This window comes from Phyllostomus discolor, chromosome 8 (genome assembly GCF_004126475.2).
Source record: "Phyllostomus discolor isolate MPI-MPIP mPhyDis1 chromosome 8, mPhyDis1.pri.v3, whole genome shotgun sequence".
Taxonomy (NCBI): domain Eukaryota; kingdom Metazoa; phylum Chordata; class Mammalia; order Chiroptera; family Phyllostomidae; genus Phyllostomus; species Phyllostomus discolor.
The window spans coordinates 58,147,804-58,165,033 of record NC_040910.2 but is presented as its reverse complement, the minus strand read 5'-3'; the positions used below and the strand labels follow the sequence as shown (position 1 = coordinate 58,165,033).

The following is a 17,230-nucleotide window of genomic DNA, read 5'->3' as shown; positions in this document are numbered from 1 at the left end:
TAAGGAGACAGTTACCTACAAAGGAGTACCCATAAAGCTATCAGCTGATTTCTCAAAAGAAATCACACAGGCAAGAAGGGGATGGAAAGAAGCAAGGACCTACATCCAAGGTTATTCTATCCAGCAAAGCTATCATTTAGAACAGAAGGGCAGATAAAGTGCTTTCCAGATAAGGTAAAGCTAATAGGAGTTCATGATCACTAAGCCCTTATTTTATGAAATGTTAAAGGGACTTATCTAAGAAATAGAAGATGATGAAAAACTATGAACATTAAAATGACAACAAATTTTTAACTATCAACAACTGAACCTAAAAAACAAAAACAAAAACTGAGCAAACAACTAGAACAGAAGCAGAACCACAGAAATGGAGATCACATGGAGGGTTATCAGTGGGGAGGGGTAGGAGAAAATAGGGGGAAAAGGTACAGGGAGTAAGAAGCATAATTGTTAGGCGCAAAATAGACAGGGGGAGGTTAAGAATAGTATAGGAAATAGAAAAGCCAAGGAATTTGTACGTACAACCCATGGACATGAAGTAAGGGTGGGGGGATGCTGGAGGGTGGGTGGGTACAGGGTGGACAGCAGTAAAGCAGATAAAGAAATTGGGACAACTGTAATAGTATGATCAATAAAATACACTTAAAAAATAAAAGAGAAAAAAAACAGTTACATAGATAAGCAGCTGACATCCCACAAGAACCAATGAAAGCCAGAGGCAGTAGAATGTGCTGAAAGATTCTACTTTGTAGAAAGAATCTTAGTAGAAAGAATCTACTGTGCAGCAGATTCCATGTGCTGAAAGAAAAAAAAACTGTTCAGAGAAGAATTCTATAGTCAATAAAACTATCCTTCTAAAAAGCAAAATAAAGACATTCCCAGATAAATCAAAACTGAGAAAACATTAACACATTATCTTTTATGAAATAGTATAAGTCCTCCATGCTGAAATGAAATGACATAAGATGCTAACTGTAATCCACAGGAAAAATGAAGAGTACTAGAAATAATTTTATTGATATATTTTTTCTCATGTCTTAATTTATTTAAAAAAACTAAATTTTATAAAGCTATAGTTATAATTTTTTTTGAGTTTTGATTACATGTAGATGAAGCATATATACAATATTAGTGCAAAGGGAGAATGGAACTATATAAAACAAAGCTCCTATATTTTATCAAAATTAAGATAGTATTAATCTGAGTGGATTGTGATAACCTAAGTAATCACTAGAGCAACCACTCAGGAAATACCCTTTAAAATATAATTTAAAACTAAAGAGAATTTAAATGATATGCTAAGAAACATTTGCTTATTAACACAAAATAAAACAGGAAAGAAAAAAGTAGAGGATAAAAAATACATGAGATATATAGAAAACATTTAGGAAACTGACATTTATTAATCCAACCATATTAATTACATTAAATATAAATGAACTAACATTTCAGTCATAAGATGGACTGAATGAAAAGACAGCTGGAATGAAAAAGGAGACCCATCTACATACTGTGTGCAAAAGACACATATTAGATTTAAAGACACACACAGATAGAAAGTAAAAGGGTAGAAAAAGACATGCCATGCAGATAGTAACTGTAAGAGTGCCAATTAGATACTGTGGATAGACCAATATCAGAGAAAGCAGACATTAAAACAAGTGATATTATTAGGGATAAAAGCAGGTATTCCATAAAGATAAAAGAGACAAAAACAACATAAGACATAATTATGAATGTATATGCACCCAGTCAGAGTCTGAATACACATGAACCAAACCTGACAGAACTGAAAAGAAATAGACAATTCACCAATCATAGCTATAGATTTCAATACTCCCCTCTAAGTGACATGAAAAATCGGTAAGAATATAGAAGACCTGAAAACATTATCAGCAAACATAACCCGGGATTTATTAAAAAATTCTATACCAACGACAGCAAGACACATTTTTTCAAACACACATGAAACATTCCCCAGGATAGATTATATAATAGGCCATAAAACACACCTCAATATGTTAAAAAGTGTGAAATCATACCTAGTATATTCTCTGAGCACACTTAAAGTTGAAATTCACAATAGAAATATATTTTACATTTCACTAGATACTTAAGAATTAAACATTACACTTTAAAAAGGAAATCAGAAAAGGAGTAAGACAGTATCTTCAACTGAATGAATGCAAAAACACAACATACCAAAACTTGTGGGATACATTTAGAGCTGTGCTTAGAGGGTAATTTATATCTTTAAATGCTGATACTGAAAGAAAAAGGTGCCAAAAACCTCTAATTTCCCAGCTTATGGAAGTAGAAAAAAGCAACTAAACTCAACGCAGAAAGAAAGAAATAATAAATATAAAAAAGGGAATCAATGAAATATAAAACCTAAACTGGAAAATCAATAAGCAAAAGTTAGTTCTTTGAAAAGAAGCTCCACATTAATAAACTGTTAGTTACAATGACGGCGAGCGGGGGGTAGGTGTGAAACTAATTACCAAAACCAGGAGAAAGAGGAGACATTACTACTCACTTTTTAGAAATTGAAAGGATTATAAGAAAATATTATGAACAAGTATGTGCCATTAAATTTGACACCTTACCCTTATTCAGGAAGAAATGAAATTTGAATACACTTGTATAAGAACAAAAAATTAATAAATATTGAAGCAATAAGTAGATATATATTCTTCCACAAAGGAAAGCCTAGGTGCAGATGGCTTCACTAGTTAATTCTATCAAATATTTAAGGAAGAAATAATACCATACTATAAAATCCAGTATTACCCTGGTACCAAAGCCAGACAAAATCACAAGAAAAATTCAGCCAATATGTCTCATAAATAGAAATCAAAAAAATGTTTACAGAATTATTAGCAAACTTATCCCAGCAACCTATAAAAGGATTATATGCAAAGACCAAGAAGAATTCATCATAGAAATGCAAGATTCATTTAGCATCTCAAAATTAATAAATGTACTATATCTTATTAATAAAATAGAAGTCAAAAGAGCCACACAGACATCTCATACATACATAACATGCATAGGAGAAAAATCTGACACCTACTCATGATAAAAACTCAATAAACCAGTAATAAAAGGAACCTTACTCAATCTATTAAAGAGAATCTACAAAAATCCCACACCTAACATTAGTTTTAATATGCAAGACTAAATGTTTTCCCCTTCAGATTGGAAACAAGGCAGATACTCAGTTTCACCATGTCTATTTGACATTGCACCAGAGGTTACAGTCAGTACAATGAGGCAAGAAAGAGAAAGCAAATCAGACTGGAAAGTGAGAAGTAAAACTATCTTTGTTCAGACAACATAATACTGTATGAAGAAAATAATAATGAACCTATGAAAATATGAAAAACCTATTAAAACTAGGTTGCAGAATATGAGACAAATATACAAAATCAAGTGTATTTCAATATACTAGCAATGAAAAATTAAAAAGGAAATTTTTAAAACAATTTCATTCTTGGTAGGTTAAAAAGAATAAAATATTTAGAAATATATCTAACAAGATGTACAAGATCTATGCAATCAAACACTTTAAAATATTACTGAGATTAACATGATCTAATAAATGGAGACCTATTCAATGTTCATGGATTAGAAGACCCAATGTTTTTAGTATAGCAATATTCCACAATTCACTTATATTCATTATCTTCCCTATCAAACTCTCAGCAGGTAAGCAAAACAGCAGTAGGCAGCCTCAAGTTTTTGTTCTCCACAGAAACATTGATAAACCAGTAGAAAGTATCAAAATCAACTTTCTCAGAACTCTGAAAAACCAGTCAAAGGTTCTCAGCAGTCAAGCAAACATTACCTCAAGAAAAAGGCATCCTAAAGCTTGCAGGAAAGCTTCATGGCATTTTTACCTGCCCTTTCCTCCCCAGTGAAGTGGCAGGTTTGAAGGGGGAAGTCCATGTTCTCAGTCTGGGACCCTCTTCCAGAAGGCACAAAGCAGACATTGTTTGGAAATGACTGTCTTCCTGCCTTCATTAGTCTAAGGCCTACCTGAAAGACACAGGCTCTCATCTCTGTTTTGCCTACTTTGGAACACAGGCTGGAAAAACAGTGGGTACTTCTCAAAAACTCTGCAAGCCAAGCTGGCCAGGCACAGAAGTCCAGGGAAAAAGGTTACTGTCAAACCACACCATGGACTGCCTAAGGCCCAGGAGAAAAGCAGGAGAATTTCTTAGGGAAATTAGGATATTCAAAAGTACCCCTGTACTGGGGGAATTGAGAAGGTCATATATGTGTCCAAACTAAGACAAATACTCAGAAAAGACATGAGAAAGACCCTAAGGTTTTACCTTGGGCTGAAGAAGTGCTATGGCACAGAACCCATCTGCAAAGACTAGGAGAAGACATTTGCTTGTTTTCTTTGCTTTTAGCTTCTGTCATTTAAAAAAACACCTATGGTGTTTTAGCTCAATTACTTCAGTGATCACATATGACAAGAAACAGAACCTTTGCAAAAAGAGTTAGGGAAAGTGATTAAACACAATACTAGAGCTTTCAACAATTAAATAAAAAAAAAAACACAAGGAGGGAGAGAATTAGATTTCCAGAGTTACAACACTATAATACTCAAAACCCAACCACACACAATACTCATATACTCAAGGGCACAAAACTCAGAATACTAGTTTTCAACAACAAAAATTCTGTCACATAAAAAGTAGAGAAGTATGTCTTATTCAAGGGAACAAAAATAAATTGGTAAAAACTGTCCCTGAGGATTTTACAACTGTCTTAAATATTCTCCAAGAGCTGAAGAAAAACATGGACAAAGTAAATCTGGAAAATGATACATGAACAAAATAAGGCTATCAATAAACATAAGCAATCAAAATTAACCCAATAGAAAATATGGCACTGAAAAGTCTTATAACTGAAGTGAAACTGCACTAGAAGGGCCGACAGCATGTCTTAGCAGGCAGAAGACAGAATCAGTCAACTGGAAAATAGGACAATTGATATTACAAGAAAACTAAGAAACTGAAAGGGAAAAAGAAAAAGTGAGTAGAGCCTATGAGACCTGTGGAAAAGCATCAAATGAGTGATCACAGATATTATGGGAATCCTAGAAGGAGAAGAGAAAGAAGAAAGTGTCAGAAAAATTACTTCAAGAAATAATGGCCCCAAACTTCCCAGTTGGTGATAAGACATAAATTTACTAATCCAAGAAGTTCAAACAAACTTCCAGTAGAAGAAACTCAAACAAGAGTCCTCAATGAGCCTCATTATAATCAAACTGTCAAAACTGAAGGCAAAACAGAGAATTTGAACGCAGCAAAAAGTGATTTGTCACTTATAAGATATCCTCATTAAGATCAATAGCTGATTCTCAAAAAACAAAACAAACAAATCAAAACAAAAAAAACCCAAAACACAAAAAACTACTGTCTACTGAGAATTCTATTAATGGCAACATTGCCCTTCAAAAAGAAAAATTAGATATTTTAAGATAAGAAAGAGCTTAGAAAAATGCTAAAGGGTGTTCTTCAGGTTAAGATGGAAGTACACAAGATAGTACTGAGAAATGTATGAAGAAATAAAGAACTCTGTAAAGTAAATACATGAGCAAATGTATAAATCTTCATTTGTCTTTTTGGCTTGTAATTCCAGCTTTTATTTTCTACAAAATTTAGAAGAAAATGCATAAAACAATTCTACATATAGGTTTAGAACACACAATGTACAAAAATGTGCTTTGTAGTTTTTGTATACTATTAAAGTTCAGCTGGTACCAAATCAGACTAGATTGTCATAAATGTTGGATAGTAAATGTTATCCCCATGGTAACAATGAAGAAAATATCTAAAATATATGCATAAGAAATTGTGAAGAGGCCCTGACTGGCGTGGCTGAGTGGTTTTGGCACTGACCTGAAAACTGAAAGGTCGCCAGTTCTATTCCTGGTCAGAGCACATGCCTGGGTTGTGGGCCAGATCACTGGTTGGGGATGTGCAAGAAGCAACCAATCAATGTTTATCTTCCTATCTTTCTTGCTCCCACCCCCTCTTTCTAAGAGTAAATAAATAATAAAATGAAATGAAAAATAGAAATTGTGAAGGGGATTATAACAGATTATTACAAAAAGTTAAGTGAACACAAAAGAAACCCATATTGAAGGAAATAAAGCACAAAACATTACATCATACAGAAAACAGACTTCTAGCCAAGATGGAGGTGTAGGTAGATACACCTTGCTTCCTCACACAACCAAAAGAAGGACAACAACAAATTTAAAAACAAAAAACAACTAGAACTGCCAGAAAATTGAACTGTATGGAAGTCCAACAACCAAGGAGTTAAAGAAGAAATATTCATCCAGACTGGTATGAAGGGCAGGAGATGGGCAGCTGGGGGTTGGGGAGAGGACTTGCAGCAAGGTGGCAGCTGGTGGAGTAGGTAGTCCCACATCTGCATGCAGATAAACCAGGAGGAACAACTGGGGAATGAGACAGACCTTGAAACCCAGGGTTCCAGAGCAGGAAAAGAAAGCCTCAAAACCTCTGACTGAAAAATCCTGTGAAGGTTGAGTTGGCAGGAGAAACTCCCGCTTCACAGGAGAGATCACTGGAGAGACCTACAGGGTCACAGAAACATACACAAGCCCACCCACCCAGGAATCAGCACCAGAAGGGCTGATTTTGCTTGTGAGGAGTGGAGGAAGTGACTGAAAGCCTGCCGAGAGCTGAGCAAGTGGCACTATTCCCTCTGGGATGCCTCTCCCACAAACAGTACCACAATGTAACAACGTGAGTTGCCTTACCCTGTTGAATACTTAAAGTGCCACCCCTTATTATGTTACAGGCATGCCAAGACAAAAAAAAAAAACAACCCAGCCCAAATGAAACAACAGATCAAAGCTCCAGAAAACAAATACAACTAAGTGAGGAAGAGATAGCTAATCTATCAATGCACAGTTCAAAACACTGGTAATCATGACGCTCACAGAAATGACTGAGTTTGGTTGCAAAATGAAGAAAAAAGTGAAGGCTATGAAAAGTGGAATAAAGGAAAGTGTACAGGAAACCAACAGTGAAGGCAAGGAAACCAGACTCAAATTGATGGTTTGGAGCAGAAGGAAGAAATAAACCTCCAACCACAACAGAATGAAGAAATAAAATTCAAAAAAATGAGGAGAGGCTTAGGAACCTCCAGGACAACTTTAAACATTCCAACATCCAAATCATAGGGGTGCCAGAAGGAGAAGAGGAAGAACAAGAAGCTGAAAACTTATTTAAAAACATAATAAAGAACTTCCTTAATCTGGCAAAGGAAACAGACTTCCAAGGAAGTCCAGGAAGCTCAGAGAGTTCCAAAGAATTTGGACCCAAGAAGAAACACGCCAAGGCACATCATAATTACATTCCCCAAGACTAAAGATAAGGAGGGAATCTTAAAAGCAGCAAGAGAAAAGGAGACAGTTACCTACCATGGAGTTCCCATCAGACTGTCAGCTGATTTCTCAAAAGAGACCTTGCAGGCAAGAAAGGGCTGGAAAGAAGTATTTGAAGCCATGAAAGATAAGGACCTACATACAAGATTACTCTATCCAGCAAAGCTATCATTTAGAATGGGAGGGCAGATAAAGTGCTTCCCAGGTAAGGTAAGGTTAAAGGAGTTCATCATCTCCAAGCCCTCAACATATGAAATGTTAAAGGGACTGAGAAATAGAAGATCAGAAATATGAACATTAAAATGACAACAAACCCACAACTATCAATAGCTGAACCTAAAAACACCCAAAACCAAAACCAAAAACAAAGCAAACAACTAGAACAGGAACAGATTCACAGAAATAGAGATCACATGGGGGGTCATCAGCAGAGAGTGGGAAGGGGGAGAATAGGGGACATGGTACAGGGAATAAGAAGCATAAATGGTAGGTACAAAATAGACAGGGGGAGGGTAAGATTAGTATAGGAAGTGGAGAAACCAAAGAACTTATATGTACAACCCATGGACATAAACTAAGGTAGGGGAATGATGGTGGGAGGCTGGGTACAGGGCAGAGGGGAATAAAGGGGAGAAAAATATAGGACCAATGTAATAGCATAATCAATAAAATATACTAAAATTTAAAAAAGAAAACAAATGGCAAAATGGTAGTTCTTCCCATAAGTAATTACCTTAAATGAAATGGGTTAAACTCTCCAATCAAAACTCAGCGATTGGCAGAATTGAAGTGTCCCTCAATGAATGAGTATATAAACAAAATATGATGCATCTATCTTGGAATATTTAGCCATTAAAAGGATACATGCTACAATGTCATTGAAGTCTGAAAACATTATGCCAATTAAAATAAGCCAGACACAAGTGACAATTTTGATTCAACTTAGATGAAATATCTATAACAGGCAAATTCATATCAATGTAAAGAAGAATAATGGGGCTGGGGGAAAGAGGAATGTTATTGCCTAATGACTACAGAGTTTCTGTCTGAATGATGAAAACATTAATGACAGGTGATGATGGTTGTACAAGATTACAAATGAAATTAATGCCACTGAGTTATACACTTAAAATGGTTAAAATGGTAAAGTATGTATCTATATCCAGATCAAAATCTAATCCCCACAATAAAAAGTCTCAGCTTTTTAAAACAGAAATTGAAAAGCTGGCCATGGATAGCTGAGCCTTCTTTTCAACAGTTTCATAGGAAATAAACCTTCATCCTGGTCAAGCCAGTGTACTTGGGTTTCTTTGTTCTAACAGTTTAGCCTTTACCCTAACTAGAATGATCAGAAAATGACAGGAAATACTAACCACCAAATAATAAAGAATATAAATAGTAAATTCACTGAACTGGAGTCCCAAATGGCCAATAAATACATGAAAAGATGCCAAAATGTTCTAGTAACTGTGGACCTACAAATTAAAATCATTTTACATACATCAAATTGTCAAATTTAACAGTATGCTAACACCAAGTGTTTATAGTGTTAATGGGAATACTCATACCTGTTGATGGAATTATAAATTGGTGGTACAAATTAGTAATACAAATTAGTGAACACTGAATAACAATTTTAAAATTTACTAAATTCATATATGCCAGTTTTGTACAATCTAAATATTCTACTCCTAGATATGTAATCTATGCAGAAATATCCCTCAGAACCTTGGAGGTAAGAAAGGAATGTCAGGGTGTGTTTTTGAATGCATGATGATATATTTGGGTTGTGACAATGACTGGAATTAGATGGTGGGGACCTGGGGTACTAAATGATCTAAAAACCCAGGGATGTCCCACTCAACTGTTAATTATCCTGTCTATTGTCTGCCCATAGAGAGTCACTGCATTAAAGGTACCCTCACAGATGGAAATAAGAAGAAACATTTATTAAAGTTCACTGCAGCATAATGTATAATGGCAAAAAAGAAACCAACACAACCTCCCTCAATAATGTTAGATAAATCCTAATGTATTCACACAGTGAACCATTCAGATAGCATTTAAAAAGCATTAACTAGAACTACAGATATTAATCTCAGAAACATAATTCTGAGAGGAAAAAGCATAATATGACTTAAATAACTTTATATGCAAAACAATATTTTAATGGGTCATTTCATTTTAAATTATATTTTACTGATTATGCTATTACAGTTGTCCCAATTTTTCCCCTTTGCCCCCTCCACCCAGCACCCCCACTCCCCCAGGCAATCCCCACACCATTGTTCATATCCATGGGTCATGCATATAATAAGTTCTTTGGCTACTCCATTTCCTGCACTGTACTTTATATCCCCATGGCTATTCTGTAACTACCTATTTGTACTTCTTAATCCCCTCACCTCCTCACCCATGCTGCTACACACTCCACTCCCATCTAGCAACCATCAAAATGCTCTCTGTATCCATTGTTCTCTCTCTGGTCTTGTTTGCTGAGTTTGATTTTTACACTCAGTTGCTGACAGGTATATATTCATTGCCATTTTATTGTTCATAGTTTTGATATTCTTTTCTTAAGTCCCTTTAATATAATAATGGTTTGGTGTTGATGAACCCCTTTAGCTTTTCTTGTCTGGGAAGCTCTTTATCTGCTCCTTAATTCTAAATTATAGCTTTTCTGGGCAGACAATCTTGGCTGTAGGTCCCTGCTTTTCATGACTTTGAATATTCCTTGCCAATCCCTTCTAGCCTGCAAAGTTTCTTTTGAGAAATCAGCTGACAATCTATGGGAACTCCTTTGTAGGTAGCTAACTTCTTTTCTCTTGCTGCTTTTAAGATTCTCTCTTTATCTCTAACCTTTGGCATTTTAATTATGATGTATCTTGGTGTGTTCCTCTTTGTATCCATCTTGTTTGGGACTCTCTATGCTTCCTAGACTTACATGTCTATTTCCTTTACAAAATTAAGGTAGTTTTCTTTCACTATTTTTGTCAAATAGATTTCCAATTTCTTGCTCTTTCTCTTCTTCTGGCACCCCTATGATGTGAATGTTGGGCCTCTTGAAGTTGTCCCAGAGGCTGTTTATGCTATTCTTGGAGGGGGCGGGGGGGTGTTGGATTCTTTTTTCTTCTTGTTCTGATTGGTTGTTTTTTGCTTCATTATGTTCCAAATAATTGATTTGATTCTCAGCTTCATCCACTCTACTGTTGTTTCCCTCTAAATTGTTCTATTTCAATGAGTGTACCCTTTGTTTTTGACAGGATCTTTTTAAGGTTGTTGAAATCCTAACCTCCTTGAACATCCTTATAAGCAGTGTTTTGAACTCTGCATCTGATAGATTGCTTCTGTCTGTTTTGTTTAGTTCTTTTTCTGGAGTTTTGATCTGTCCTTTCATTTGAGCCATGTTTGTCTTCTCATTTTAGCAGCCTCCCTGTGCTTGTTTCTATGTATTAGGTAGAGCTGCTACGACTCTATCTTGGTAGTGCAGCCTAATGTAGCAGGTGTCTTGTAGGGTCCAGTAGCACAGCCTCCACTATTACCCAAGGTGGGTACTTGAGGTGTGCCCTCAATGTTGGCTGAGTACACCCTCTTCTTATAGTTGAGCTTTGATTGCTGTTGAAAGGTCAATGGGATGGATTTAACCAAGCCAGTCAGCTACAAGGAGTAGCTGTGATCACTGATGACCAACCTCTGCCCTCTGTGGAGGATAAGCTGTGCAGGGGCAGGGTGATGGTGCTCCTACATGGTCTTTAACTGTTCACTGGGTACACAGGCTCTGAAGTTTCCCAGGTGGCACTGGCCAAAGTCAACCCCTCCTGTGTTCTGCCCAGGGCCACCCTGAAAGCGCTATAAAGCAATCTGTGATGGCAGCTACTTGTGCTGGGATTGGAGATTCCCAGGTGAAGCCAAACTGTTCATCTAGGCTGGCAGCCACTAGTGCTGGGCCTGGGGCCACTAAGCAAGTGGTGGAGGGGCTGGGTGTTCACTGAAGCTGGCTGTTGCTTCTTTGATAGGGTTTAGAGAAGTTGTGCACAATGAGGCAAGACCAGCCATTCATATGGAAAAGTCAGAGTTAACAGTTTGGGTGGGCCCATAAATTGGATGGGATAGAGTCTCAGGGGATCACCAGAGCAGGGCAAACAGTGTTAGCTAGATTGATGGAGTTTCATATATGGCACTTGCCTTCTGGCTCTGTGTTGGGGGAGGGCTCAGAAAAGGGACAGTGGACTCTGCCTGCCTTTCTGTGTGGGAGAAAGCTGTCCTCCAGCTTCTGCCTTGCTGCCAGATACTTCTGTTCCTCCCTGTATGCCTCTGGTGCATTTCAAGCTGCTCTCCCAGTGCTGAAGCTCAGAGGGAGTAAGTGTGAATAAGTCCGTGTGTGGGTTCAGGAGGAACTGCTTGGGACTCTAAGTTTCTTCCACCAACTCAATCCCTGCTGGTTTTTGTAGCCAGAACTTATGGGGACTTATCTTCCTGGCACTGGAACCCTAGGATGGTGGGTCTGGGACTCCTTGCTCCCAAGGTATCCCTCCCGAATTTTTAGCCACCACCCATGGATGTGGGACAGCCAGTTCCACATCTCCACTCCTCCTGCCAGTTTGAATGGATGTGGTTTCCTAAATTCCATAGTTGTGATACTTTCATTCAGCTTGATTTTGACAGTTCTGAGTGATGGTTGTTCTATATTTTAGTTGTAATTTTGATGTGGTTGTATGAGCGAGCAAGCCGCGTTTACCTACACTGCCATCTTTACCAGAAGTTAATGGGTCATTTCTAAGACAAAATGTATGAAAGCATGCATGGTAATATTAAACATAATATTGAAGATGTGAGATAATTTGTAGGAGGAAGAAAGTAGAAAAAAATTTTGGAAGTGTCAAAAGGCTGTTCAAATACATCTGTAATATGATAAATGAACAAAGGAGTCCTTGGGCCAGGACAATTGATAATCTTATTCATTCATAGAACAAGTATAAAAGACTGAAGGTACATCACCCAAACTTTCAATTCAAAAAGTTAGAAAAGGCTGGCTCAGCAAACTCAAGGTTTAATGTAGAAAAATGAAGATGAGGCTAGCTGACCAAACAAGAAAGCAACCAATCCATGAAATACCACCCACCACTGTAACTTGAACACAAATAAAATCTCTGGCAGGTAGTTTTTGAAAAGACAATGGAATAGATAAATTTTGACAGCAAAAAAGAGAATAGGAAAAACAAATAAGAGGAGAATGTAGAAATTACATTATTATATAATACCATTACATTAAAAACCTGGACTGAAATGGATAACTTTCTAGAAAAATGTAATTCATAAAAATTGGCCTAAGAATAAATTTTTAAATGGAATAAACCAGTAACAATAATAGAAATTAAAGATAGCAGTAATAATTTATACCCACAAGAAGTACCAGGGTCACAGTGGTTTATAGGTAAATCATATTATACCTTTAAGGAGCAGCTAACTTCCACTTCAAAGGAACTACTCCAGAGCAGACAACTCATTGTGCAAAGTCAGATGTCAAAAAAGTCAAGGTCAGCTATCAAAATTCTAGATCCATCTTACTTACCATTATAGGTAGAAAATCTCTAAATATAAACTTTAAATTGTTCTTTTTAGTAGAGAACAATTTAAACTTATTTAGAATGATACACCCTAAGGATATCATATAAGTGGACTCATACAGTATATGACTTTTTGTGACTGGCTTATTGTACTTAACACAATGTCCTCAAGGTTCATCCATGTTAGAATTTCTTTCCTTTTGTAGGCTAAATAATATTCCATTGTATGTGTATGCCATATTTTGATAATCCATCACTGGTCAGTGGGTGCTTGGTTTGCTATTGTGAATAATGCTGCTATGTGCATGGTTGTGCAAATAACTGCTTCAAGACCCTGCTTTCGAATATTTTAGGTATATGCCCAGAAGTGGAACTGCTGGGTCAAGAGATGACTCTATTTTTAATTTTGTATGAATTTCCATACTATTTTCCACAGCAGCTATGCAATTTGTTTGTCCCCCATTTCCGGCATTCTGTCTTACATTGTGTTTAGTTGATTTTTTTTTGTAGTGAAGTGTTTAAATTCCCTTAAATTGTCCTTTTGTATATATTCTGTAGCTACTTTTTGTAGTTACCATGGGGATTACATTTACCATCCTAAATTTTAACTTGTAGCAGCTTACCTTCAATAACATTTTCTAAAATTAAGTAAACAAGATTTTAAACTTTCTTAACCTGGAATGAGATACCAATCTAAAATCTCTGGACCAAACCACAAACTTAATAGTAAACCATTAGGAATGTTTCCATGAAAATGAAATAAAATAAAAAGAGACCTAATGTAATTTCTACTGGAGTTGCCAACCAATGCAATAAGAAAAAGAAATGAAATAAAATATAGTAAAGGAAGTGATGAAACAATCTTATTTGAAGAAAAACATGATTTTAAAATATTTAGAACAGTCAAATAATCAATTCACAAGCTATTAAAAATTAGTTCAATAAAGTGGCTGGAAAGAAAGTCAATGTACAAAAATCAATTGCTATGACTGATTAGCAAATGCAATTTAAAAGTATCTTTCCAGGTCCAACCATGCTGTCACAAAGGGTGAAATTTTCTTCTTTACAGCAGAGTAGTATACCATTGTGTAAATATCCCATAGTTGTTTTATCTACTCATCTGCTGATGGATACTTGGGCTGCTTCCATATCTTGGCGATTATAAATAATGCTGCAATGAACACAGGGGTGCTTATGTTCTTTCAAATTAGTGTTCTGGTTTATTTGGATAAATTCCCAGAAGTGGAATCACTGGGTCACAGGGCAGTTCCATTTTTAGTTTTTGGAGGTATCTCCATACTGCTTTCCACAGTGGCTGCACCAATCTGCATTCCCACCAACAATGCACAAGGATTCCCCTTTCTCCACATCCTCACCAGTACTTGTTGTTTGTCGATTGATGACAAGCAAAATAGACACAGACTCATAGAGAGCAGGCTGACAGCTTTGGCAGGGGGATTTAAGGGGTAAAGAGATGGAGCAAAAAGGAAAAAAGACTCATGGACATGGACAACAAACAGTGTGGTGATTGCAGGGAGAGGAGGAGTATATAAGGTGGGTAAATGGTAATGGAAAAAATACAATTAAAATTATAAATAAATAAATAAATATTAAAAAAAAAACAAAAAATAAAAGAATCTTTTACTTAGGCATAAAAATTCTAAAGTACCCAGGTACAAACCTAGAAAGAAAAACAAAATTTTATGCAGAAAATGAGAATAACTAATAGTTTTAATAAGCTGAAAGGTTACTTCTAAGTTAAGTTTACAATCTTTTTTTATGATATATTTTCTTTTTTAAAAGATTTTATTTGTTTATTTTTAGAGAGGGAAGGGAGGGAGATAGAGAAAGAGAGAGAGAGAAACATCAATGTGCGGTTGCTGGGGGTTATGACCTGCAACCCAGGCATGTACCCTGGCTGGGAATCGAACCTGCGATGCTTTGGTTGGCAGCCCGCGCTCAATCCACTGAGCTACGCCAGCCAGGGAAGTTTACAATCTTAAGAAACTTTAATGTGAAACTAGTGGTTTTGATATACTAAATATTATTTCCACACTCAAAGCAGAAGTGACTACTTCTCTGTATGCAACAAAGCCAGCCAAGGATAAAAATAACTCCACACTGGCAGAAAAAAAAATAATGATTAACAGATCGGAATTCCAGTCCCCAGGTGCCTGCAACCCTGTAACTGACAAAACACTTTCTTTCCTGTAGTGCCATAGAGCAGGTACTGATGCTGCACTTTGTTTTCTTACCTTTTTGGGAGATGAATCCCCATCCTGTAGCCCAGCAGGTAAGGTTCTGAAGGCTCACGTCTGGGGTGGCAATGCAGATGGGGAGTACAGCCTCAGAAAACACAATGCGAGTTTTCAGTTGCACTAGAGCAACGTCACCTCCGATAGGGTGGTGTGCTTCATATGTGTCATGCAGGATCACCTTATTCACCTCAAACCACTGGGTGTAACTGCCTGCAACCATGAGGTCCACAAGGCCCACGTACATATCATAGGCCTCCATATCCCTGTTCCTGTGGGGACAGAGAACAAAGGCACTGTGGCTCAAGTACCTTGAACCTAGGGAAACGCCACCATTAGCTCACAGACACAGGCAGGTCTGGAGCTCCAGAGGCAGCCTGGTGTCCCAGCTCTCAGCCAAGATGGGGAAAAACAATTCCTTGCAAGACAGTGGGGACTTGGTTGTCTGCAGAGTTGCCCCCAAGGAAGTCCCGACCTGGGCCCATGGGGGGTGGGGGAAAACATCAGGACCTACTGGCCACCAGCAGCCCAGGATGGTGAGCTTATCAGGTGTACAGAGGACTGTTTAGAGGCCTCTGCTCAGCTCTCATCCCTTTGTACCGCTCCCCGCCAGCCCCCCGCCCCCCACCACATTTGTGTCCTAGCTTGTCATCCTGTAGTGAGTCTCCCCTCCTCTGATGGGTCTCCTTACCTCTCAATCCTCTGATGGGTATCCTCACCTCCCCTCTCATCCTGTGATTTGGCTCCACACCCGTCTAAAGACGCAGACGGCCCTGAGGATCCCTCCACTGTCCGGGGCTGGCAGGAGCTACAGCACGCTGAGCTGTGTGGGCCCCACTCTCTCTCTAAAGCTAAGAAGTCTTGCTCCATGTGTCTCCAGAGCAAGCCTCCCGCACTGGGCCTCCCTGGAACAGCCCTGGCACCACTCACTCACCTGCCGAAGCAGTGGGCTGCCGACAGGACCCAGTACTCATCGATGATGGACCCACCGCAGATGTGGAAGCCCCTGTAGTGCACGCTGACCTGCCATGGCCACTTTTTCTCCGGGGCGTCCATACCGCCCAGGACCTTTCCCTGCACATAACGCTGGCCACAGGCTGCGTGGAGCAGAGTGGTGCGCATGAGGGGCAGTTCCGCGGGGGCAGGCCGGCCTCCGCTAAGGCAAATGGAGGGGGGGAGGGGGGTGTCAGGGAGCAGAGGAGAGAGGAGTGTAGGAGGCGGGGTGGCGAGGTGGGAAGAGAGGGTGAGGGAAAGGGCCTCTGATGTGGTGGGGTGGAGGAGGGAAGCACCATACTGCCCTCAACCACTGCCTACCCACGTCACGGCTCAAGGTGAGACCCTCGCCGTTAGGGGGCCTGCGCAACATGGCTGCGTCCCAAGAGGAGGGTAGAAGTAGTTGCAGCAGCAGCTGCAAGAGGAGGGTGGAGACTGTGTGCGAAGGTTCGGGCCCAGCGTAAGAGCGGAAGAGCAGGGAAGCCATGCGTCAGAGGACCCGGTAGAAGGGCGGAGCCACTGCTCTCGCAACGGCTGCCGGCACTTGATGCCTGTTGGCGCCAGAGCTTGAGCAGGAGAGGCGTGAGGGCTGGCGCACGCGCAAGCACCTGACCATGCGGATGCGCCCGAATCCGCACGTGCAGAAACCGCCCGCACAAGCTGGAACTGCCCGCACGTGTTCCACTGCCCTTTAGTCTTTATGTGTTAGGGCACCCACTAGAACAGTGGTCAGGGGTCTCTAGTGACCTCGGAACATGTGCCGAGAAGGCTGTGGTCTGTGTTCTCCAGTGGTTTCGCTCTGGTGAGCTGGCTGGCTCTTGGCTGATACAATAGGGATAACTTCCCACAGTGTCTTCCAACATGCAGCCAGCAAGACCGGGTTTGGTCATATGTTGCTGTATAACAGAAATGTGCAAGCGCAATTGCTCATGTTGATTGTATGTGCTAATGTGACATTGAACAAAGCAAGTTATACGATC

General features: G+C 38.8%; 1 protein-coding gene across 1 annotated transcript; it reads right to left on the bottom strand.

The window, feature by feature from the left end:
- Window positions 1–15,039: 15,039 nt before the first annotated feature.
- PRSS38 (serine protease 38) lies at window positions 15,040–16,737 on the bottom strand. Its single transcript, XM_036034501.1, has 3 exons — window positions 16,547–16,737; window positions 16,192–16,413; window positions 15,040–15,529 (listed from the first exon to the last, which is right to left on the bottom strand). Exons 1-3 carry the CDS (start codon window positions 16,735–16,737, stop codon window positions 15,040–15,042), a joined length of 903 nt encoding a protein of 300 aa, XP_035890394.1.
- Between the last annotated feature and the right edge of the window lie 493 nt (window positions 16,738–17,230).